Source organism: Sphaerodactylus townsendi, linkage group LG02, assembly GCF_021028975.2.
Source record: "Sphaerodactylus townsendi isolate TG3544 linkage group LG02, MPM_Stown_v2.3, whole genome shotgun sequence".
Classification (NCBI taxonomy): Eukaryota; Metazoa; Chordata; class Lepidosauria; order Squamata; family Sphaerodactylidae; genus Sphaerodactylus; species Sphaerodactylus townsendi.
Window position 1 is genome coordinate 124,184,479 of NC_059426.1, and position 26,052 is coordinate 124,210,530.

General features: G+C 39.8%; 1 protein-coding gene across 1 annotated transcript in view; it reads left to right on the forward strand.

The window, feature by feature from the left end:
• The window catches only part of SPTBN5 (spectrin beta, non-erythrocytic 5), a 150,223-nt gene that overhangs the window by 65,834 nt on the left and 58,337 nt on the right, over positions 1-26,052 (forward strand). The window contains exons 29-38 of the mRNA XM_048484608.1: positions 1,740-1,844; positions 2,551-2,736; positions 4,701-4,856; positions 7,740-7,931; positions 9,084-9,176; positions 16,440-16,558; positions 19,172-19,286; positions 20,624-20,737; positions 23,392-23,516; positions 24,856-25,018. Coding sequence (XP_048340565.1) covers positions 1,740-1,844; positions 2,551-2,736; positions 4,701-4,856; positions 7,740-7,931; positions 9,084-9,176; positions 16,440-16,558; positions 19,172-19,286; positions 20,624-20,737; positions 23,392-23,516; positions 24,856-25,018 — 1,368 coding nt within the window. The remainder of the gene's footprint in view (positions 1-1,739; positions 1,845-2,550; positions 2,737-4,700; positions 4,857-7,739; positions 7,932-9,083; positions 9,177-16,439; positions 16,559-19,171; positions 19,287-20,623; positions 20,738-23,391; positions 23,517-24,855; positions 25,019-26,052) is intronic.

Consider the following 26,052-nt stretch of genomic DNA (forward strand, 5'->3'; position numbering starts at 1 on the left):
ATTTTCACCATGTTTCTTCCATGGCATTCTGTATACCCTCAAAATGCTGCTCTTGGGAGTCACTGGACCCCTGAGGGCTTGTTTAAGAGATAAATCTGAGGAGTAAATCTCCTACAAAAAGGGGAAATCAGTGAAAATGTATCCCACATCTATCAGTTCTAAGTGAATCCAAGCCAATACCTTTTTTAAAAATGATGAGTTCCTTTCTGAAATGTACCACTGAAAACCATTTACTATGTATATTCCAGCCAACTCATGTGTTAGTTTATCTGCTGATGCAGTGATACTCTCTGTAAACACCTTTACTTTAATGACTGATGTTCTGAGTGAATATGCATTACACCACCACTAATCACATCAGCTGCCAAACATGTGTAGTCATGATGCAAAGAGGATCACTGTTCAGGGAAACTACAATGTATAAAGCAGCTGTTTACCACAAACTGGGTGTGTATGTGAACACATTAATAATATATGTGTGTAAACTGAATCAGACCATTAGTCCATCAAGGTCAGTATTGTCTTCTTAGACTGGCAGTGACTCCCCAGAGCTGTGGCAGATTTTTTTAGCTGGAGACACCAAACTGAACATGGGACTTTCTTCATGCCCAGCACATGCTGTACCATTGAGCCACATCCGCTCTCTGAGTGTTTTACCTTCCCTTTCACCCCTTAGTGTTATTCTATGTATGTTTCTGTGTGTGCATTATCCTCCTTTGACCTTCTCTGTGTGTTCTCACTTCCTTTCCTCTGTCGTCTTCTTCTGTGTGAGTGTTATTCCATCCAGTTCTGTGTATGTGCACAGCTTTGCCTCCCATGGTAGCCAATTGTAGTGGTGTCTGCCCCTCAACTTCAAAATTCCAAATATTTCAGCAGGCTTGAAAATGTTCAGGACCACTGCTATAGCATGTACGATAGCATTATACCTTTCTGCTCATCTCTCTATACCAGTGTTCCATTGAGTACTATTAGATGTTATTATAAAACAACATGGACAACTCTAGTCTGGTTGTATGCAAGCCCTGGTTTGTTTTACTTCCTGGTTCTCTTCCAAGTTTCACTTCCTAGATGGAAGAACATCCCCCCCCCCCAATACTTCCATTTCTGTGATGAGTCAATCACAATAGATGCGCACTCCTTAATAAGCTTTGTGAATTCCTATATCCAAACAAACCTCCTTTGGTATAAAATGTAAATCTCCTACAAAAAAGGGGAAAGTGGTGAACAACCCATCTAAAACCCTGAATTTCAGTCCATTAGCTGCTAACAAACAAGCCCAGTCCCCTACTGTGTCATCTGCATTTGGGCATCACAATTTACAGGAGTTAGATTAATCCACTGTTTATAAACTGATTTGTATAAGTGTGTAAAATGAAGTTCTAACTTAAAGTAATATGTTGAAACTCCTGTTTCAAAAAACAGTATTCATATGTTTCAATAAGGTCTCCACAGATCACACCAGATATGCAGATCTGTACAGCAACTTATGTAATCCGTACAACTTATGTGTACTCTTTAGAAAATATATCTTCTCAGGACAATAACAAAATGACTCAGTAACTCCCAAACCATCTGTAGTCATTTGTTATTTTACAATGAATAATCTATCCTCAGATTTTAAGTAGGTAACTAATTTATAAAAGTGTTTTATTCTACTTCAGAATGGTCTGAGGGACACAATAAAAACTGACTGTAATACAAGTAGTACAATAATGCAAAGTGATTTCAATTTGTCATAGAATTATTTGAAAAGCAGTGACTTCAGGAATACAGTGGATGAGGTGGAACAGCAGATCAAGAAACATGAGGCTTTTGAGAAACTTATGGCCTCCCAGGATGAAAAGGTAAAATGCATTTAATCCTATATCAAACATTTTTATGTATGAGCAAATACCCAGACTTGTTTCTAAAAGCTTTTGTATGGCCAGACTAACATCACTGGAGAAAGTGCTTGTAGAAACAAATAAAACAGAAAACCTAGGACAATCTTTGGAAAATACAGTGGGCTGATATATCTTGGCAGCGCTATTCTGAAACATGCAAGAACCAAATCTCACAATAATTTTAAATCACCTCCCTTTGTTTAGTGAATGTGAGGGTTTCTCTTCAGGTGAAAGCCCAAGGAAAACAAAAGTTCTGATACTTCCTTGAAGGGAGGGTGCCTTAACTCCTAACACTACATTTCAACAGAATTTGGAAGTTCTTTCTTAAACAAAACAATTAAGAAATTTTGAATGAAACCAAAAATATTGATTTTTTAAAAAAAGTTGAGTAGAGTTTTGAATATGTTACATTTTTAAAAAAAGTTGAGTAGAGTTTTGAATATGTTACAGAACACCAACGTACCATGCAATAATCTGTCTGAGGAGAATGGGCAACCTCAAATGTCTAATGTTTCTGATCCCCTCAAATTCAATCACATTTTTAAACCCAAAACTTTCCTAAAGTTTTTTTTACACTGAAATTTTCTTTCAGAAGATGCAGCAGAGAAATACTGTATTGTTTTTCTAAATGAACACAACCATGATTTCTGATTTGTTTGCTTCCCAGGAATTGTCTCTTCAGGAGCAAGTGACTAGACTACAACAGAACAATGGGCTAGAAGATGCATCAATCCAGCTCAAGCTCAATACCATAATAGAGAGGAGAAGATATATCAAAGAGCTCTCCCAAAGCAGGCAAGAAAAATTGCAGACAGCCTTTCTGGCAGCTGTCTTCTACCAGAATCTAGCTGAGGTGAGGTCAAGTACTACCAAACTTGGGTGAAGTTTGGGAAATAAAGTTTCAATCTGTTTGGAGGTTGCTTGAAATTAATTATGTTTTTGAAAATTATCCTTTCTCACTGGAGTAGCTATATCTGCAAATCCTTCCTATGAATAGAAAAAGAACCTGTTTCATTGGTAGAAAGGAAGGCTCATGGGGTAAATTCTTCAATGTAATCATAGCAATAAAGGATGCTGGCATTCCTGCTTGACAGTCTATAACAGGGGTAGGGAACCTGCGGCTCTCCAGATGTTCAGGAACTACAATTCCCATCAGCCTCTGTCAGCATGGCCAATTGGCCATGCTGACAGAGGCTGATGGGAATTGTAGTTCCTGAACATCTGGAGAGCCGCAGGTTCCCTACCCCTGGTCTATAACAACTGAACTGTTTGTGTGACATGTACCAAACAGGGATGTGAAATGAGGCATTGCTGACCCCATAAATTGCTCAATATGTCCTTTATTGGATAGATTAGCAATATCTGATTTTGTGAAAGGCCCACCCCACCCACAATTCCAATATTTCCACTCCCTAGAAGAGTGGAATGGGGAATTGTGTTGGGGAGATAGCAGGGACAGGACAGGAGGGAGAGGAAGTATGCCCTGTGCTATCCCCCCATCCACAGTGCACTTGCCTGTAACATTTAAAGGGATACAATTTCCTATGGCTGTAAGACCCAGCTTCTGGAATCTGAATGCCAGGTCTACTGCATGTCAAAAATAATGATCCTTTCAGGTTTAAAGCTCTGATGTATCACAGACCAACTAGGAGAAACTGAAAATGGATAGATAGGGACCAGGTCTAAAGTCCAGAGTATCCAGCTGATCTGCAGCATATTGACTTTATCGCCCTTTAATCGCCCTTGAAATAATCGCCCTTTAAACTTCAGATGCATCACAGATCAGCAGGTCAGGGCACATGTTTCCTTCACAGCCTCTGCTGCCTCTAGGGAAGGAGGCACTTGAAAAATTACTTTAATTTCTTTTAGAAAGGGCATTAATGGAAAATGTTCTCAACACAGCTTTCCAGAATGATTGCAATGCTGCTAGTATTTAATGCTGATAATACTGTTCTTACTGAATCTCTGATATGGAATTTAAATGATAAAAGTACACTACCCTAGTGCCAACGTTCAAGCTCCAAACAAAACATTGTATCAAATTTTATTGCCAGTAGTGGCGTGGGTTGTTCCTGGATGATTTCGAGCCAAATATTTAATATGCTTCATTCATGGCAATGCACAGAATGAGGTTCCGTTTAGGCATTACAGAAATACTGTGAAAACTTCTTTTTTTTGTGGGTTCATAAGTCATCCCTGTAACATTTAAAAGATTACAACCACATGGGTGGGATAAATCACGCAGCTCCAAGCCACAGTATTGTCACCTGCCTGGAATGGGTTGTAACAACGATGTTACCTTGGTGTCAAAAGTGCTTTGGGGGCAAAAGTAGATGGCTGAAGGTAGCTTCCTAGCAATCACTATATGGTTGATGTATTTGCTGATACTGTAGAAAATAAGGAGGTCACGTCATAGGGTACTTGTTTCAGTTCTCCACGAAAACTGTAGCAATAAAGAAACAAGTTTATCATGGTTAAATACTTGTAGAGTCTAACCTTTTTCAGTTAGTATATCAAGGACATAATTCTTACATAACTTTTTCATGAAGCTTTACCACATCACTTTTAGTTTTTGAACAGTTCGGTTGGATGTACCCTCAGAACTGTTTTCTGCAATGCCATGGTGAATCCTATTATTCTTCATTTAACTCTGGCATAGTTAATACTAGCTGTTGTTATATGCAAAAAGCCTTCAGTTTGTTAGTACCTCTATCATTTACACAAGTTCTGGGTTATATGAAAATACTGTTTTGGTCAGGTTTGTCCGACACCAAGAAATTGTGGGTAATGCTGACTGTGTTGATTTTTTGGTGGCAGGCGGAAAGCTGGATTGAGGAGCGTATACAAAAGCTTCAGGCTTCTCCTTTTCAAAGTCTCACCAACCTGAGTGACAAAATGAAGCTTCTGCAGAAGCATCAAGTCTTTGAGACTGAGATTGCAGTTCACATGGATCTAATAGCCACTGTTAACATGGTATCATTGAATGTCTTTAATCTTAAATTCCTGAAACATTCAGAAAAAGAGAGCTTTTACTTTAATCTCTGCCCAGTATATGGATTATGCAAATGTCTCTGTGAAAGCAATTATTTGTATCTGTGCATCAAAACCTTCACAAGTGAGGACTCTTAGGAGGGGATCACATTTCCAAGTTTCCTCTTACATTTCTTTTTTGCTTCTCCCTATCAGTGTCTGCAGCCTCTCTCCTTTTTTTCCTCTTCAATGCACCCCCTATCCTTCTTCTGTTTCTCCCCCTTGCAACCTCTGTCCATACTCATCCACTCACCCACCTACATTTTTCTGTTCCCCTCCACCAACTACAGCTTCATCTTTTTTGTTCCTTCCCCCACCAGTTTTATATTCTCTTCCTCTGTCTTATCTGTACCTTTTTAAATCTGTCTCTCCTCTCCTCCTCCATCATGCTGATACTAACCAAGTCTTGGAATCATCATCAGTTTCACCTGAAAAGTGTCCAGCAGCTACCAAAATGGCTGCTGAGATTTCAGAGAATATTCTCATGTGTAGGGATATGCATTTTTAAAAAAAAAACCTCCGGGTGTTTTTGGATCTGGGTATATCAAAGCCAAAAATATTGGTATTCCCAAATATTCCTGAATTCCAGTACTAGTTCTGGATTGGGTGGGAGGGGATTGGGAATTTGAATATATTTAGCTCCATTATGCCCTATGGAAAATGTTTTTGGGGAATTGGGGGGGAGGACTGGTTTTAAGGTAAGAGGTCTCAAATTTGCAACACAGCTGCTGGTGCCTCTCCTAAGAAGAACTCGCAAATTTGGTAAAGATTTTGCCTAGAAGTCTAATTTTATGGGCCTCCAAAGAATGTACCCCTACTCATCCTTCATTGTTTCCAATGGGAGATAAACAGCTCAGGGAAAAATCAAAGGTCATGCCTATGAGCAACCATAGGACAATGCCTCCCACCCAAAGAATCCAAACAGTACCAAGCCAAAAGCCAGAAATCCAGAAGAACCACAAGCCAATGTGTCAGGTCCAGCAGAACTAATGTCAAACCAGAGAATCCCAGAACAAAAATTAATAAATTAAGTGATGGGGCATTTTTGAAAGTTCCACAGAATTAAGGGCAATATTCAGAGGCCCAGCAGAACTCAGGCCTACTCTGGCAGTGCAATCCCAACAGAACCATTGTCAAACTTGAAAGTGCTAGCTTTTTTCGGGCGGGGGGGGGTACTTTTGCAAGACTAGAAGAACCCATTGCAATATGCAGAAGCCCAGCAGAACCCAGGCATACTGAGGCAGTGCAAGCCTAGCAGAACCTATGTCAATTCAGAGAATCTCTACAGAATAAGCTGGAGGAGAATGTTACTAGCCAGAACAAAACAAATAGAGATGTGTGGAGTAGATTTGGGGGGAGTGTTCACACACTCATATTAATGAACGCAAACAAGCTAAAAAGGACTTACACAGAGCCCATACCAAGGGGTCAACCCTCAATAGCCATACAAGCTAGGAGAAGGAAAAGTTCTATGCTTGCTTGTCCAGAGACATTTTGAAGTTGTTATTGAAGTAAACAATGAATACTTGGGGGAAAAAACCACTCCAGCTATGTGCAGGAAAGGGCTGTCACGGACTAAAGCAAAATTCAGCATGGCACTACATCACTTTAACAAAACTGGAAGTACAGAAAACTTTACCACACAGGTGTAGAAGCCTGTAAATTAGCTGCCTAATAGCCCTGCCCTGGGAAACAATTCCCAAAGATCAGTGTCAACAATTCCTGACTGCATGTCTCTCTTGGCTGCTTTTTGTACAAAGGGGTTGCAATACCTCTCCACCTGAGCCAGCAGGCTATGGCAACCTGAGCTGTGCAAGTTCTTCATCTTTCAGCATTTCTAAAGGCTGATTTTTTCCCCAAGATCATGATATCAAACTAGCTTCAGATTCTCTTATTTAATATTTAGCCAAAAATAGCCAAAAAATACCAATTATTTTTTCAGCACTGATACACCATGTGCACACCCTCACTCATGAGATCTCAGTGGCATTCTTTTTGTAAAGAAGCAGGCATTGCTCCTATTATATTAGGGTATTTAACTTGTTTTTAGTTTGTTTTTAACTCGTATAAGGGCTTTAAGACCCCTAATTAGGGTTTTAACACTCCCAACATCATTCTGTAGAATAGGGAGAAAAGGGAAATAGAGAAGTGAGTGCTTGAAAGAGATATAAAAATATGCCCCTTTCTCTTTTTTTGTTTAGTTTTCATATTATATTAGGGATTTTATATTTTGTTCATTTTTGTTGTTAGAGGGTTTTTATTTATTTATTATTTCATTTTTATACCGCCCTCCCCTGAAGGGCTCAGGCTTTTGTTGTTGTGTGAGGCCTTTTTTGCACATCTTATAGCACTGATGCAAAAATTATGTTGGAAAATACATTAATTCAATGGAAAAAGTTAAGATTGTTAGGTCTGATTTTAGTGCAGGGGAAAATAAAAAATGAAAATGATTTTTTTGTTAAAACTGTTTAGCTAGCATCCCTGGTGCCTGAAGGAGATTATATAGGTATGATCTATTTGGATAAATTCTGTCTAGTCAGTTAATAAGACCCAAAGCAACTTTATGGTGGGAACATTTTTATAGTTACGAACAGCAGAACAAATGTGTATTCGATGGGCTACAAGTTTTCTTTTCAGACATTTTGCTCAGTGTCATGAAATATGAAAACAAGAATTACTGTTTGAAGGCAAGCATTTACTGTTGACTGAAGTTGTAATATTTGGAGCTAATCTGAGTTCCCTGGAGCTAAGGCTTAGAAACAGCCTAGAAATACTGTATTAATAGTTATCACCCATTTTAATTAATTTCTTCTTAATTACACAAAGAAAGGAGAAGCCTTAATGTGCCAGGATTGTTCTGATTCAGAGGAGATATGTCACAAGATTCACTTGCTTCAAAAACAGTGGTGCAAGTTGCAGCAGGCTGTTGCTGCTCGTGGAAAGATGCTTGAAGAAAGTAGGGATTTCTTGGAATTTTTACAGAAGGTGGATCATGTAGAGACCTGGATCAGAGACAAGGTCAGTGAACATCATTGGTCAGTTGCAACCAATAGACTATAAACCAGTGTTGCTACTCAAAAAACATATTAAAATTAATGTACTGGAATATCTAAACAGGATAGCTTGAGATGTCCTACCATGATGATGTTATATCTTCCTGCATCAGAGCATTGTAACACCTTAAAATAATGTTTCAGTGCCTCCACAAGAAGGGCTGTGCAATCCAGATTGGGGGGACGGGACTCCACAACGGCTGGAGACGGCATGGCAAAGGTGGCACTGCACCACTTCCAAAGGGGTTTTGAGTGGTGCAGGTGCACAGGGAGGAGGAAAATTGAAAAACTGTCCTGCCACCCGAACAGTCCCATCAGGAAAGCAGACTTACACCTCACAAAAGTCTGCAGCTATGGAGAGGGGCTTTCCGGGACTGGAAGCCTGGTGGAAGCTGACTAAAGTCAGTTCCACCCCAGAAATGCCCCTGGCTTGCCCCTCCTTGTGCCAGTGTCCACTCAGATGCCAGAGTAGCTCTCCTGCAGCATCCATTTCCAGGTTTGGTCACTGTGGAGCTGAGTGGCACCTGTACACCAGAATCTTTGTTCTCTCCAATGGCATTGGTGTCCATTGCGGGGGGTGGGGGGTGGGTAGGCAAATGCACTGATTTACACCCCACCTCCAATCTGGGTTGGTCCATTAGAATGAAGTGCTGCTAGAACTGAGGGCCAGAAGTATACTTTTTGTAGGTTATCATTTAGGATGCTTGCAAGGATCAGACAATCTTGAAAAATAGCAGCTGAAGCTCATGTACAAATATTTTTGGAGTTTAGAAAAAGTACAAAATAACCGGCTGTTTTCAAAGAATTCTGGATTTATTGGCAGCATGTTTACTTTAGACAGCAGAAATTTAATTATTGTTCCTTGTATTAGTTTCTGAAAATAGCATATGCAAGGAAGGCTGCCAGGACATTCCATAACAGTAACGGTGTCCAACGAAGTATGATCAGATATTTTATCAAACTAATAATCATTCCAGAATCCAAAATGGAAAATCATGTCATCTTCATCAGGAAAAAGATCCAGGGATCAGGGTTAGAGATATGGCTGGTTGACACAAACCTGCTTTGTGCTTAGTACTTTTTTGATTGTCAGTTTTACTAATTTCCCTCTCAATAGGAAGTGATGATTAATATTGGTGATGTCGGAAATGATTATGAACATGGCCTGCAGCTCTTAAAAAGACTGAATGAATTCCGAGGAACATCAGGGGTAAGAAATGTTTTTCTGAGCTTAATTTTACTAACTGGACAAATATCTAATTCAGGGTCTCATACCAAGATTGGGTTTTAATATCCCAGCTAATAATTGTATATTGAGGTTGTATTAGCAATACTCTTTTACATGTCCTATAATACAACAGTATAGTATAATGAAATAATCTAGCCCTGGCAATATTACTTTTCAGAGCAGCATAAGCATTTAGTAACAGACTAACACTGTGGCAAAGTCAGCATGACCTGACAGCTGCTTGTGTCATCTTTCCCTGCTGTGACTTCTCCAGTTGTTCCTCTGTAATGGTGAGTCATCACAGCTGACTCTTCTGATAGTTCAGCAGGCCCTGATAATTTTTGCACTGAGGGATTTTCTTTGGTTGTGTTTTTTATAAATGTGTGACTAGACCTTGTTTTCTGGTAGTCACATGGTAGCTGCTTCACTGAGATTTTGTTTGTGTTGCAGTCTTAGGCCCACTCCTCACAGACCTACAACACTGGTGCAGAGCCAATAAAAACACCGGTTGCGGGGAGAACTTCTCATGGCTGCTGCCCCCGAAATGAGGCAGCCCTGTGCTTTTTCTCCCCGACCGGTGTTTTTAAAACTTTCTAAATGAGCATTTTAAAAAAAAACACTAATTTGCACCCAGAGCCGAGAGAACAGCACTGGGTGAGAGGCGCCGCTTTCAAGCGTCCCTAAAAAAAAAGATGTACCTTCTCTCCCTGCGTAGCTCCGCAGGGACAAGGAGACATGCCCCCACAGCCCTCTGACCCCCAAGGCGTCGCCATGGCCACGGAGGCGTATCTCCTCGTCCCTGCAGAGCTGCACAGGGAGAGAAGGTACTTTTTTTAAAAAGGACATGCCTCCATGTGGAGGCACCTCTGCAGGCCACAGCAGCTCCAGGGCCACCTTCACGGAAGCATGTGAATGGCCCCAGGGCTGCACCGGGATCATTTATCCCGGTGTGCAGCCACCTCAATGGCCTGTGTGGAGTAGGTCTCTGAGATGTCAAATATGACAGTAAATTTCACATTCCCATTGAATGCATGAGATGCATGGACACTAATAAATGCCTGAAAGAGAAAAGGACGTTCAATTTGATATCACCTTTTTATTGGTTCTATTATATTTTCTTTGGTCCTCCTTGTACCATCACCCAGTTTTATCTGGACTTCTTACCTATAACAACAGAAGGATAAACTGCGTTGTGTATTCAAAGGTTCTTCCCATTCCCCCCAAAAATTGAATTGGAAGAGAAATTTGGATTTTCTTCCATGGCACTTTACTCTCCCCCAGAATATATGAGCGAAAAGTGCATGTCAGTTCTAGGCATAATGCCAGTTTTGTTCCATTTCACTAACAGGAATGCATGGAGTTAGGCCAGACAAGATCAAAAGATCTCCCTGGCTTCCTTTTCTTTATGCATTTGACACTAGGTTTTATACTTCTTGCATACTGATAACAATCCATGGCACAAAATCAAAAAATAATTAGGGTGGAAACAAAATCCTTAATGTTATCATAAGAAATATTGCTTCTTACTTTCCAATTCATACTAAGAGAATTTAGTCTCTGTAACTGAAGGCTACTTTTCACATGAAATTTTTTCCAGATTGGTGTTAGAAAATATATGCCCCCATGCACTCTCTAATGTGTGAACATCAGGAATGTATCTGATTTTTCACTTCAGCTTCCAAAGATTATGTACATCATAAACTGATTTGTGCTTGACATCCTCACATTATTATGGGGGTATCTATTTTCCTACATATGACTGTCTCGGTTTTATCCTGCTTTTCCTCCAAAGTGTTCAAGGTAGTATACATGGGTCTTCCTTCCTCAGTTTTATTCTCTCAACAACCTTGTGAAGTAGAATAACATAAAGGGAAACAATAGACTTCTGTACAGGTGGGTTCAGCCCTGAAGAAGCAGATCTTTCAAGCCTTCCCTGTCCCCCAGAACTGCTGCAATCTCTGATAAAGTGGTGTTGGGTGACACCTGTATGCAAAATTGCATTCAGCATGGAAGCCTGCGGTAGGGATGAGAAATCAGGTGAAATTGCCCAACTTTTTCTTCCACTGTTGGAAGAAGTCAGTCTAGAGCAGGGGTAGGGAACCTGCGGCTCTCCAGATGTTCAGGAACTACAATTCCCATTAGCCTCTGTCAGCATGGCCAATTGGCCATGCTGGTAGGGGCTGATGGGAATTGTAGTTCCTGAACATCTGGAGAGCCGCAGGTTCCCTACCCCTGTTCTAGAGCAAGATGTTCAATAGTGAAAGAATTTCATCCAGTTCTCCTTCCTTACTGCAGCACCCATGCCATGTGGCATTTGTCTGTTAGAATGCCCCCAGCATCATTTTCAGAGTGACAAAAGGACTGGGAAGGGAAAGGCAGGAAAGAGCTGCCTGTATTTGTGGCATCCAGCTATATACATTTACATACACACACACACACACACACACATATACATATACATACACACATACACATATTTTTTTCCTTTTCAAAGGAGTGTGATACAACACAAAATTCACCATGCAAATGCATAGTCCCCTGCAGATGAATCACTGAAGTTCTTGTCATATGGAAAGGAAACCCATCAGCCATGCCTTTTGCAGTGATTATACAGCATGTATTTAAGAAGCACATGTACAGCACAATGATTATTCCACAGATTAATAGTCTAGACATCTCCCTCAGATAAAATATAAATGATTTCCCAGGTCAGTTCTGGCACCCCTCATGTACACTGTATTCTACTTTTCATGCCTCAGCAACACTCTGTTCTGCATTCATCATTCATTTCAATCCCAGTTGGCTTCTTCTTAGCTTACTGCTTGCTATAGATATTATTACTCTACTCATTTGATACTTGAGTAGTTGCCCAATGTGAAATGTGAGTGTCATCTAGCACATACATCTTTCAAACCAGAACTTCACACAAGTGAGGAACTCAGGAAAGTTATGGAGAGAGTGTGGTTTGAAAGAATACCAATCTAACACTTACATAGTCCTTAATTTTCAGCTTGTAACTTGTAAACTCCCGAACAAAGTTTTGTTATGTATTCTCTGGAATATTCCTTCTCAGCTTCATATTCTGGTTTAGGAGTAATTTTTAATGTGTAACTAAATATTCAGAACCTTTAGATAAGTGTCTCTTGAATCATGTGAATACTTCATATAAAATACTTTGAATCCATTTAGTTTTCTAACTTGAACTGAAAAAATGATTAATGGTATGTCTGTATCATGAAGACAAAGTATGTAGGGCAGTGGTGGCGAACCTTTGGCACTCCAGATGTTATGGACTACAATTCCCATCAGCCCTTGCCAGCATAGCCAATTGGCCATGGTGGCAGGGGCTGATGGGAATTGTAGTCCATAACATCTGGAGTGCCAAAGGTTCGGCCAATTATCGCCAGCATAGCCAATTGGCCATGGTGGCAAGAACAATAAGGAGAATATGATCCATAACCTCTGGAGATATAAGGTGCTCCCTGCAATGTGAGGGGGAATCAGCACTTTTATGACAAATTACTTACTTCCCATGGCAATACCTTTTCTCAGACCCATAATTAATGATTCCTACTTGTTGTGTCAGCTATTGGTTTTAGTGCAAAGTAAAATATGTGAATACTGAAAGGGAACTCTTTTGTATTCTTCACCAGGGGTGAAGCATAGTTTAACATTAGGAATATATTATCGTCCCCCTGACCAAAGCGCACAAGAGGATTCTGAGATGGAAAAAGAAATTAGAGAGGCCAACAAAAGCAAAAATGTCGTGGTAATGAAGAAGTGATTTTGGCTTATCCCCATATAAAACTGGAAAAATGCATGTTTCAGGTCATAGTAAGGAGAGAACATTCCTGGATATGCCCTAGAAATGACTGTAACTTAGAACCTTAGATGGTTGTAGGAAACCAACCAGGAGATGTGATCCCTAGATCCTAATTCTATATGGGACCCAGGACCTGAGATCGCGGGAAGTCCAGTGTTTGTTAGAGCGTGGGAACAGCGACCACAGAAATGCTGCATCAGATTCAGTATCTCTGCATGCGAACAAGTGACAACTACTAATGTAGTTACATTTGCCTTCAGAAAGGGAAATTTCTCAAAAGATGTAGAGGAGATAGATGCGCAGGGAAGCTGAAAAGGGAAAATCAAGAAGGAAGTCAAAAAATGTCCAAGATGCTTAGGAGGTTATTTAAAAACACCCACAGTCACAAAAGCTCCAGCTGGAATGTGTTCCACTTAAGGTTAGGAAAGGCAGCCAAAGTTAAAAAGAAAGCCACCATGAGTTAACAAGGGGCGTTGAGGAAATTATTAGGAAAAAAAAAGATGTCTTTTAGAAAATGGAAGTCAACTTAACTAGATAAAAGAATACCAGAAAGAAACACAAATGGTGGCAAAAGAGAAGCAAGTTAGCTGTAAAGGGGAGGCAAAAAAAGGATTATAGAGGAGCACATGGCTGTGAACATCAATAACCAGCAACAAGCAGTTCTTCAAGTTACATCAAAAGCAGGAAGCCAGCAAGGGAAGCGGATTAGGCCCGTTCTAGAGTGACAAAGGAACAAAGGGGTGTGCTAAAAGATGACAGAGGAGATTGCAGAAAAGCTGAATGAATTCTTTGCATCTGTCTTCACCCAAAGAGGAGGTGAGGAACATTCCTGCACCTGAACCAGAAGCTTCTTAGGAGGCTGATCCGAGGGAACTAACAAAGATAGTGGTAGGAGCAAAGGAAGAAGGAATTCTGGCAGCCATTGATAAACTAGAAATGTTACATAAAATCCCTGGTCCAGATTGCATTCACCCAAGAGTTCTTAAAAAAAGGCTCAAGTACTGTAAATTGCTGATCTTTCTCTCACTTTAATATACAACTTATCCTTGAAATCAGGCTCCATCCACTGAAGACTGGAGAGATGTGCCAATGTCACACCTTGTAATCTTTAAGAAAGGATCTAGAGGGGGACCGAGGGGGAAATTACAAGGCCAGTCAGTTTGACTATCTGATGTTTCCTGGTAGAATTAGTAGAATCTGTCATTTAAAGGAATAAAATTATAAAACATGTAGAAAAAAGCAAGACCTGCTGAGAAAGAGTCAGCATGAGAAACTTTGCAGAGGCAAATCCTGTCTTACAAACTTACTAGAGTTCTTTGAGGGATGTAAACAGGCATGTGTAGATAAGGGGAACCAAGTGGACATTGTCTACTTGGATTTCCAAAAGGCTTTTGACAAAGTTCCTCACAGAGACTATTAGAGAAAGGAAACTCAGCAATGAAGAAGGAATAAGAGAGGAAGTCCTCACTATGGATTAAAAACTGGTTGAGAAACAGGAAGCAAAAGAGTGGAGTGTAAATGGGAAATTCTCTCAGAAATGGAGAGAGATGTAGGGAGTGGTGTCCCCAAAAAAAAAAAGGATCAGTTATTGGGACCAGTGCTCTTTAACCTATTCACCGTAAATGAGCCACAAGGAAGTAGGGAATTTGGGTAAGCGTGGTGGCCAAGTTTGCAGATGATACCAAATTACTTGTAGGGTTCGGTGAGAACCACAAAAGGATTCGCGAGGAGCTCCAAGCGGACCTATGATAAGAATTAGGTGGAGTGGGCTAAGAGAATGGCAAAATACAGTTCAATGTAGCAAAATGCAAAGTGATGCACATAGGGGCAAAAAATCCAAACTTCACATACATGCTACCAGGGGTCAGTGCTATCAGTCACAGACCAGGGAAAGGGATTTGGAAACGTCTTAGTTGATAGTTCCATGGGAATGTCAACTCAATGTATGGCAGCTGTGAAAAAGGCAAACTCTATGCTGGGGATAATTAGGAAGGAATTGAGAATAAAACTGCAAAGATTGTCATGCCCTTATATAAAGCTGTGATGCGAGCACGCACTTGGAGATTACTGTGTTGTTCAGTTCACAGGTGGCCACACATCTCAAAAAGGATATTGAAGAGATAGAAAAAGAGATGCAGAGAAGAGCTGACGAGGGATGATTGAGGGACTGCAGCACCTTCCTTATGAGGAAAGGCTGCAGCGTTTGGGACTCTTTAGTTTGGAGAGGAGAGGCGTCTGAGGATATGATTGAAGTCTATAAAATTATGCATGGGGTAGAAAATGTTGACAGAGAGAAATTTTTCTCTCTTTCTCACAATACTAGAACCAGGGGGCATTCATTGAAAATGCTGGGAGGAAGAATTAGAACTAATAAAAGGAAACACTTCTTCACGCAACGTGTGATTGGTGTTTGGAATATGCTGCCACAGGAGGTGGTGATGGCCACTAACCTGGATAGCTTTAAAAGGGGCTTGGACCAGATTTATGGAGGGAGAGTGATTTACTTTATGGCTACCAATCTTGATCCTCTTTGATCTGAGATTGCAAATGCCTTAACAGTCCAGGTGCTCGGGAGCAACAGCCACAGAAGGCCATTGCTTTCACATCCTACATGTGAACTCCCGAAGGCACCTGGTGGGCCACTGCGAGTAGCAGAGAGCTGGACTAGATGGACTCTGGTCTGATCCAGCTGGCTTGTTCTTATGTTCTTATGTTCTTATGTTCTTATTCTGAATTTTGTACTGTTGAGAGTTGGGTACAGCAAAAAACGTCCATCACAATGTAATTTCTATCTTATGAATTGCAAGAAAACATTTACATTTCCAGCATATGTTGCCATGTATAGAAACAGACAAGGTGGTGGTTATGGATGGAATGTTGTGGGCGGGTTAATCTTTGTTCATTTCCTGCTAGTTAGACATAAACCTGCTGTGATCCCAGTCCATGATAAATGCTATGTGGTACTTGGATTGTTGCCATATTGCTAAATACTTGCTATCTGTTTGTTTTTATATATTACCGGTATGTGTTTTCACATTCATTAATAAATTCAAGAAAGCACTGAAGCAAAAGGAACAAAACATAGCCTATTATCATTACAATGTAATGTAATGCTATGTTAATCTAAGTTGTTTACATTTGCTTTCTCCACTTAAGCCTGTGCTTAATGAAATACTATGCACACCTTTCAGTCTATTATGAACTCCCAAAGTAGAATACATTAGTCACACCAAAAATTATTTTACTTTACAATGATAGCCTGCAGTACAGTTTGAGTTGAGTTGATTTCTCCACTTCTCTTATTCTGCACTGCAATTTTGTCAAGGCAACATTAGTAGAAAGGGAGAGTCTGTATTTCTGAGACAATAGGTAATTATTTTTCTGTACAAGTAACCTGTCTTTTTGGGGCTCTGGTTTTCTAGGAAATGGCTGTGGATGATGTTCACATTAAAAGCATCAATGCTGTTGCTTTGAAATTAGAGCTACAAAACAAAGAAGAAATAAAAATAATATATCAGCGCCGGAAACAGCTCAATGAGAGGTGTGTGTGGGAAAAAATATTGGTATCCCTATGAAGGAATAAAAGTTACTAAATTACTTCATCAGTTAAGGATGTGTATGTCTGTTAAGTGCTGTCAAGTTGTTTCCAACTTACAGCACCCCTATGAGTCAATGTCCTCTAAAGTGTCCCATCATCATCAGCCTTGCTTACCCAGTTTCCCTGAATATAAGTCATCCCCTAAAAATAAGACATAGTAGAGGTTTTGCTGAAGTGCGAAATATAAGGCATCCCCTGAAAGTAAGACATAGCAAAGTTTTTTGTTTGGAAGCATGCCCGACGAACAGAACACAGAAAAATAAGACATCCCCTGAAAATAAGACATAGCGCATCTTTGGGAGCAAAAATTAATATAAGACACTGTCTTATATTCGGGGAAACACGGTAGTTCCTGTAGACCAGGGGTCGGGAACCTGCAGCTCGGGAGCCGCATGTGGCTCCCCTGCACCTGCACAGCGGCACCGCCCGGGCACAACACAGCTGTCCAGGAGCAGGGACACTCCCCTTCCCGGACCTCGCAGAGAGCCCTGGCCAGCCCCTGACCTAGTGAGTGAGAGCGCACAGCCCTCGTCCTTCTGTCAAGGTTGGCAGCATTGGGGGAGCATTGGGCGGCTACTGAGCCCGGCCCCAGCTGGCTGGCTGGGACCGGAGGGAGGACGGGGAACTGATGCCCAGACAGGCGAGAAGGGGGGAAGCAGGAGGAGGAACCAATACCCAGACGGGGCCGAGGTGGAGAGGTGGAAACTTTATGGATTTGGCAAGCTCCGGAAGGGAAAAAAGGTGGAGGGCTGGATGCAGAAGAGGGCGGTGTGCTGAGGAGTGGGACAAAGAGTGAGAGACTAGGAGAAGGAAAAAGGACGAGGTGGGAAAAATGGAGGAGGAGGTGGTGCCAGGGAAAGCCAGAAATTCAGAGGTCCTAATGTCCCAAGCCTCACCCCAGCTGCCCAGGCAAGCAGGCATGCAGCTGCTGCCACAGAGCCATCTGCTACAAAAAAAGGGATCCCCTCCGCACTTTCTCTCCCCCCAGTGCACACGCCCATGAGGCTCCACCCTTTACCCGCACACCCCCACAAAAAAATTTCAAAATCCACACTCCATACAAATAAAATACAATTTTCTCTGTAGCACTGCATGGACTCCATAAGCAACATACTACAACTGTCTACTCTATACAAAGCATGAAGGCAATAAAACAACATATACAGTGCTATCCTCATTTCAAATGTCAAAAAATATCTGCGGCTCCAAGTGCCCTCCCCTCTGTGGAAAATGGGTCCCTGGGTGCCAAAGGTTGCTTCCAGTATAGAATCAATCCCTCCTCTTTTCCTCTTTTTCTGCTGCCCTCAACTTTTCCTAGCATTGTCTTTTCCAGTGACTCTTGTCTTCCAGTGGTTCTCAACCTGTGGGTCGCGACCCCTTTCACAGGGGTCGCCTAAGACTCTCTGCATCAGTGTTCCCCACCTGTAAAATGGATAAATGTTAGGGTTGGGGGTCACCACAACATGAGGAAATGTATTAAAGGGTCACGGCATTAAGAAGGTTGAGAACCACTGTCTTATACTGTGATCAAACACAATAGACTCTGTTTAGTCATTTAAGGTTCCTGGGCGAGTTCAGGCTTGATTTGATCTAGAACAGAGGTAGGGAACCTGCGGCTCTCCAGATGTTCAGGAACTACAATTCCCATCAGCCCCTACCAGCATGGCCAATTGGCCATGCTCGGTAAGAAACTGATAGAGGAATATGGTCCTAGTTTGGCCTGAATCTATTCTAAATTCTGTCTTTTTGGCTGTCAACGGTATCCATAAAACTCTCCTCAAACACCACATTTCAAAGGAATTTATTTTCCTCCTGTCATCTTTCTTAATTGTCCAATTTTTGCACCCATACATAATGAGGGGCAATACTATGGGATGAATTAACTGGATCTAGGTCACTAATGACACATTCTTAAGGAAAAAGACAGTCTTGGTTGCAAGCTCATTATTTATGGTATGATCTTTTTATGTCATTTCCAAAATGCCAGTACTCATGAGATTATAATATGGGATAGGATTGCATATGGGAGAGCCCATATTGCAAATTTGTACTAAGCCCAGAGAAAAAGATACTTACACCATGAAATCAACTATTATTATTATTATTATTATTATTATTATTATTATTATTATTATGATTGATTGATTGATTGATTGATTGATTGATTGATTGATTGATTGATTGATTGATTGATTGATTGATTGGGTTTATAGACCGCCCTCCCCCAGAGGGCTCAGGGCGGTGAACAACATATAAATAGAGCACAATATCAGGTTAAAATCCAGCAAGTATAAATTAATACAGGCTCTAATAAAAATAAGCCCTACCCCATTAAAATGCAGCATTATTAAAATTAACATTAACACAAGATGGCATCTGCTATCAATTCCCTCAAAACCCTAAAAGGGGGAGGGGCGATAGGATCCACTTGATGTTATAAGAAAAAGGGAGAGGGAGGGGGCATCTTGATTAGTCTAACGGTTTTTAAAATGTCATTATAATTATAACTGCATCTTGATTAGTCTAACGGTTTAAAAAATGTCATTTGAATAATAGGTGGAAGAATTTTCATGGTGAGCTGAAGGCATACAGGAGGAAGTTGGAAGGAGCTTTGGAGATTCATGCCTTGATCAGAGAAACTGATGACCTAACAGAGAGAATCAGTGAGAAGGTGACATTCTCTTATTATAGAGTTCCCATTATTCTTCATGAGTTTCCAAAAATAGATAAAAGTCTAATAAAAGGAGAAATAAATGGAAAAGGCAAGGACATTTATCAAATACAAGCAAAAGAGAAATGGAAGGGAGAACCCTTTGTAATGTCTGTTATCTCTTTTATGTTTTGGAGTATCTACAAAACAGTCAAGAGTATAGAAATGAGTGGTTTGTAGCTTGCTACTCAGCACTGTTTGAAATCTTCCTCCAACCTAAGGAATCATCCTGTAATGGAAGCAGCTTTGGCCAGAGGAGGAACCACATTGTTAGAGGAAGTCTCCTTAAGTTTCAGACTTGGCTGAGCTGAGAAGTAGGATACACCCTAGTAAAAAAAGTGGACATGGTTGTATTTTGTATGTTTGGTGTATTTTTAGGTGGGTGTGGGTGTGGCTAATCCATGCTCAGGGGTAGGAACCTCGCGGCTCTCCAGATGTTCAGGAACTACACAATTCCCATCAGCCCCTACCAGCACTTGGCCAATTGGCCATGCTGACAGAAAACTGATAGGAATTGTGGATTCCTGAATTTGCATCTGCTGAGCTACAGGACTGACTCTTTATCTAACTGTTTTCTATCAAGTGCCAGTAGAAAGAATCATTGATGACTTTTAAGTATTTATTTATTGCTAAAATCTAGTTTAATGAGCAATCTTTAGCAATAGAGTGGCTCAGGGCTGGTTGTAGAGGTGTGCATTCAGATATTTCCAGATATTTCCAAACAATGTGCAAAATTTAGCATCGTTATAAGAAAGATTCCTGTTCTCAAAAATCACTTTTTTACTGTTAAGAATTGATTTCGCTTATTCTTTTTCTTTCATAAAAGAGAGGGTTTTTTTGTATTAAACAGTTCAGAGTAGTGCTGTATCAGGAGCATAGGAAAGTTTGGGAAAATGGTGCCTGCCTCTGAGCATCTATAGAAGGAAATTCTGTTGACCCTTCCTTCTTGCCCTATTTCTTTTTGAATTTCCTTTGAACTGATTGAAACGGAATTGATTAGAAACTGAGTGCTTAAAAGAGGGAAAGTAATTGAGAGATAAAGATGAATTAGGGTAATCTCTTCACAACATTTCTGAAATTCATTGATTCAACACTGAAGAATAATCCTGAATTATTTTGAAATGCAAAACATTTCTCTAATGCTTTAAATTGTATTTGTATCATTATAGTTACAGGTATATATATGATTCAAACTCCATTTAAGGTGTCAACAATAAAGGGATCTTAAAAAAGAGACTGAAACTATTGTTTAGAAAGACTAAGTTGTGATCTTTGTATTTTTGTCCTGCTTCCTCAAGAGTGTACTGATACAGTCACTGGACTATGGAAAAGATATAGAAAGTGTAGAAAACCTAATCTGTAAACATGAAGAAATGGAGAGAGAGATCAGCATCATTCAATCCAATATAGAGGTAAAACATGGCAAGTCATTAAAATTTGGCAAGTCATTAGAATTTGGGAGAAGAATGCTAATTAGTATGGTCACAATCTACTGCTCCAATTATATTTATTCCTTATGATTTTCAAGGGGATCTGCTTGCCGTCAGATTTCAACTGATTCACAATCGTATGAAAGTCAATAAAACACTATAATAACACCAACAATAACAATAATAATGTTATTTATAATCCACCCCCACCCCACCCCCAGACAAGCCAGGCTCAGGGTGACTTACAACAGAAGTACAAGCAATACAATTTACATAAAATTTAAAACCACAATTGAGCTTTAAATACATTTCTAGGTTGATGTTAATTCTGGAGGTATCCCTCAAGAAGGTGGACCAATCTAGTACTGCAGTATAATAAGAAGTGTACGACACCAGAAGCAAAGGGGGAAGGAGCAGGGAGGCCAGGCTCTGATTTTATCTGTTGTTGTACTTAAACAGCAGGTCTAGTGGAATATCTCTGATTGCAGGCCTTGTGGAACTGCACAAGATTCCACAGGGATAGGACATATTTTATTGTGAAGTATCACATGCTTTAAGAAAAAAGATTGGACTTAGATTTTTTTGAAACTAACAAAGGCAATTTTATTCTTGTACTAATGTCCAGACCAGTATGAATAATGTTACCTCCCTTACAAGGCACAATTAATTTTCCTGGGGTTTTTTTTGTTATATTTTAAAGCCTTTTTTCCTCAAAGGGGCTGCACATCAACTCCCTGTGAGATATGTTAAGTTCATAGAGAGTAACTGGTCCAAGACTGCCCTGTGAACTTCTTGGCTGAATTAACCTGGGTTCCATCAGTCCTAATCCACCACTTTGGTCACCGTACCACACTGTCTCCCCTTAATTCTGTGCTCAGGGCATAATCCTTTGAATCAATAGTACGGTACCCAACCCTTATAATTTGCTAGTAAGACAGCTGATACGTTTTGTTCTCCTGGGAGTGCACTAACCAATAATAACAAGTTCCTGATTCTCTTTCAGGATGTTGCACAATGTAAGTAGAATATACTGTATTAGTTCAGAACTACATGTTACATTTCAAAATGACACTTTTTTCTTTTAAAAATTATGGTTGCAATGCTCAAGGGAAAACTGGTGGAGGAAAGGATTGTTATTGTGTCATTTCTTCCCCTAACATCAGTAATTTTAAGTTGGTGTGAGGGGGAGATACCCATAAATTGTCCTTAGCCTAAAGCAGGGTTGTTGCTCAGAAAAACAGCTCTTCGTCACTGTCCTGTCCCCAGAGACTCCCTCACTTTTTTCCTTATTTAAGCCTCAGTTGTACCCTTAGTCAGAATGGGTTTAGTTGCCTTTTGTACAGCATTCTGTAGGAGGGAACCTTAGTTAAACCCTGTCCCTTTAAGAAACTCTCTAGACGCAAAGTACCATAGCATTCTCATTGGCTAGCTTTACAGTTTGTTTTTAGTTCAAGTGTCTGGATTTGGATTTGGAAAGTGTCTGGAGAAGGCTGGAGACAGCAATATTTCAGACTGTTCTGTTCCCCAAGCAAACTAAAATCAGGTGCCTTACACTCTGTTCTGGATGTCAATGATTAAATTTGAATTAACTTGCAAATGAATAAAACATTATTTCCAAAGGGAAAAATTCATTCTGGCTTTAAACGATGTATGTATATCAAGTACTATCTTTGAAGAATCTCCTCCGTAAACTGGGCTATCAGCCCACATATATGTATTTTGACTTCACATTCCTGTTGTGAGCTGCCCTGCTCATTAAGCTCATTCATAGCCTTTCCAAGTGACAGCTTGTTCTGACTGACCTTATTGTTTTCAATCACTTATTTCATACGCATGCTTTGATGACTTCTGAAAACAGCCTAATAGAACAAGAGGAAATTTGTTGATGACACTTAAAAGGGAAATTTGGAAATTGCAACTAGTCTAGAATGCTGCGGCTAGACTGTTGGACAGGACCAGCCATTAAGAGCATGTGGACCCAATGCTACAGCAATCCACTGGCTACCAGTCTACTCCTGAGCTCAATTCAAGCTGTTGGTTTTGACCTTTAAAGCCCAATGTGGCTTAAGGCCAGGATATCTGAAAGACCATCTTCTCCCTGCCCAGGAATTAAGAGCACAGGGTGAGGCCCAACTATCTGGTGGATACATGAGAAAGTGTATTTTTCAGTGGAAGCCCCATGATTCAGTAGCAGCCCCTGGAGGCATGCCTGGCCCCCTCACTTTTGATCTTTAGTTAAAGATGGTTTTATTTAGGGCTGCATTTGGTTCCATTTAATAACTGTCTTGTGTAGTCATTATAATGCTGGGAGTCTGTGTTGGGGTGTTTCATTTGATGTGTTTTATCTATGTTTGTAAACCATCTTGAGCTCTGTAAGGAAGAGAGGTGGTTAATAAACATTTTAAATAAATACATTTTCAAATGCTAAAAAATTGCTCACCCAGTTGCAAATATTTTAGCATTTAATTGCATGTAATACATATATGCACAAGATGGAACAGGTTAAGTCTGTATGTAGACATGGAGGTTTGTTTTGCGATGGCATGAGCTGCTGTTTCTATACTGTGAAATGTACCCAGTTCATAATGCCTATTTCCAAGCTTATAACTTTGTAAATGTTCATGTGTTCCTTTCAGTCCCTGGAGCTAGAATCATTCCCACTTTGTAAGAGGAATCCATCCGCTTTAAGTGTCAAACTGACTACAAAGCAAACAGAGATGAAAAATCATTGGCTACGATTCCAGGGCCAGGTCATACAAAGGTAAACATATCTGCAAGGCTGTCATCTTAAATAGACCCAGTAGACTCAGTCTTGTTAGAAAACTCTGATCTCATTAGTAGTAGTGTTATTTAGAAATTTAGAGAGCTTTTATCCCACTTTGATATTACATAATACATAAAAAAACTTATAATAAAAATAATAGCTTTAATTAAGACGTAATTAAGAATTAAGAAATTAAGACTTAATTTAAAAACCCTTGCAAAAATATGATCCAATTGTATGCCCACAGAAAACAAAACAGCATCTAAATCTTCCAGAATAAAAATACGTTCATATAAACATGTAAACAGACATGCCTCTTTGGGGATGGACTTCCATAATGAAGGGGTAGAAGCCAGGAAGCCATTCCCAAGGCCTGTCACTCTAGATTTCTCACAAGAAGATCCCTTTCAGACAATTTCAGGATATGAATATGTTGGTATGAGTGGAGGCAATCTTTCAGGTACTTTGGACTATGAATGCCTTTGAAGGTTGAAACAGTTGTCTTGAATCCAGCCTAATAATATACAAATGATGAAAAAAAATGGAATAATGCAGACAAAACAAGGAGTCCTATGTAATAAAGCCTACTGATAGTTGACTTGTGAAAGCACTGTAGAAATGAGAGACTTTCTTTGCTAAGTTTTTGTTGTTAGAGTCCTTAAAAAGACATGGTAGTGCAGTCATAGTTTGTTCTTATTCAAGCTGTTTAGTGGTTTTATCCAAGGTAATTCAAAACAATTCGCAAACAGACTGCCAGTTCTATCCTCTTTCGATAGCCTTCATCAGTGTACATAGTATTCACATGACAAAACTGGTAATCAGTGCTCTTTATAATTACACAAAACCAACATACCAGACTACCACCATGTATTCACTCCCCACATTGGCCCATGTAGACTTCTCAGTGATCTTAAGATCTGCTATAAGAACTTCCAGTCTCTTTGAAATAATAAGAATGGCATTGGTTGCTCATTCAGTGTTCAATCCAAATGGAGACTGCATCAAGCTTTAAAGAGTAAATTACAAACAGATATGTTCATCTTGTTAATCCTCTAACTTAGGGGCACATGGATTTTAAAGGGGACAACTAGCATTTATTCATTGATGATGCAGTGACTTTATTTACATTAATACCTTATATTTATAGATATAACATATATAGAGGTACTCTGGGCCTGACTTCAGTGGTGGTAGATCTTAGGAGGAGCTGCAGCTGCAGCCAGCCTCAAAGTGGGGCCTTGAACTTTGCTGGACTTGTCAATGGGGGAGGGGATGGAATTTTGTGGGTTCCCCACTTGTAATATCTATAATAATGGTGCTGTTCTTTGTATGACAGGAGGGAGAAACTGGCAGCCTCTTATCAATTGCAGAATTTTAACTCTGAGATGAAGGAATTCCTAGACTGGATTCAGGGAATCAGAGGATCCATGGAAGCTATAAGTCTTCCCAAAAGTTCAGCTGAAGCAGAAAGTATGCTTGAAGAGCATGATGAACAAAAGGCAAGTATGACTAAAACAGAGCAGTGGAATACATCAGTCCCATCTTGCAATACATCAGTCCCATCACTTAGGGTGGAATCCTATGAAGAGTTATGGAAACTTAATAGGCTTATACTGGAATAATTCTACATGCATTGTTAGTTTCTTAAGAATAAGTGCAAGATGTTTGATTTCAATATCTTTTGCAACTGAAAACTCATATACATAAGAATAATAACCCAGAATTCATCTAATAATTACATTAAATTGTTTGTACTCTGCAGACCAACTTCTTTTTTCTGTGCAGTAAGAAAAAACTATATATGAGAGTTGTGGGATTTTAAAACACAAAAGAGAGGAAATTGTCTTTCTGAGAGACAGAAGTAATTCTTGCTCTGTAGATCAATGTGTGGGGAGACATATTTATTTATTTATTTATTTATTTATTTATTTATTTATTTATTTATTCAAACTTATATACCGCCCAACCCCCGAAGGGCTCTGGGCGGTGAACCACATAAAAAGGGCTCTGGGCGGTGAACAACATAAATGCAAATACAAATAGTGAAGAGATTGTCTTTAAAGTCTGTGAGGAAAAACTGTTTTGAAATACTTACCTGAGGGTAATCCGAAGGACTTTCTAATTAAGAGAAAGGAGAACTGAGTACTGAATATTATTTCACCGATAATTTATAAATATCTGTATATATCAGCCTGAATGTAACATCTTAAAGGAACTAAGCTGGGGACCTAAACGGAACCCTAATATGATGAAAGTTACAGCAATTTTTTAACAACATCTCAACTTACCAGCTTCATATTTCTTGTTATTTAATATTTTGACAAAACCATTTTATTCCTGTAAATAAAAACTTCATTTTTCCTCTTTTAAAATTATACAGCCTGTAGTGCCTAAGTTTATGTTTCTGACAAAAGGGAAAGGGTTTCTTTTGTGTTTTCTCAGAGTAGACCTCTGGCTGGCTGAGAGGTGCCCACACAGAGCAGCAGAAGAATCCTTTTAGTTTTATTATACAAGTGGGAAAGCACAAAGTGAA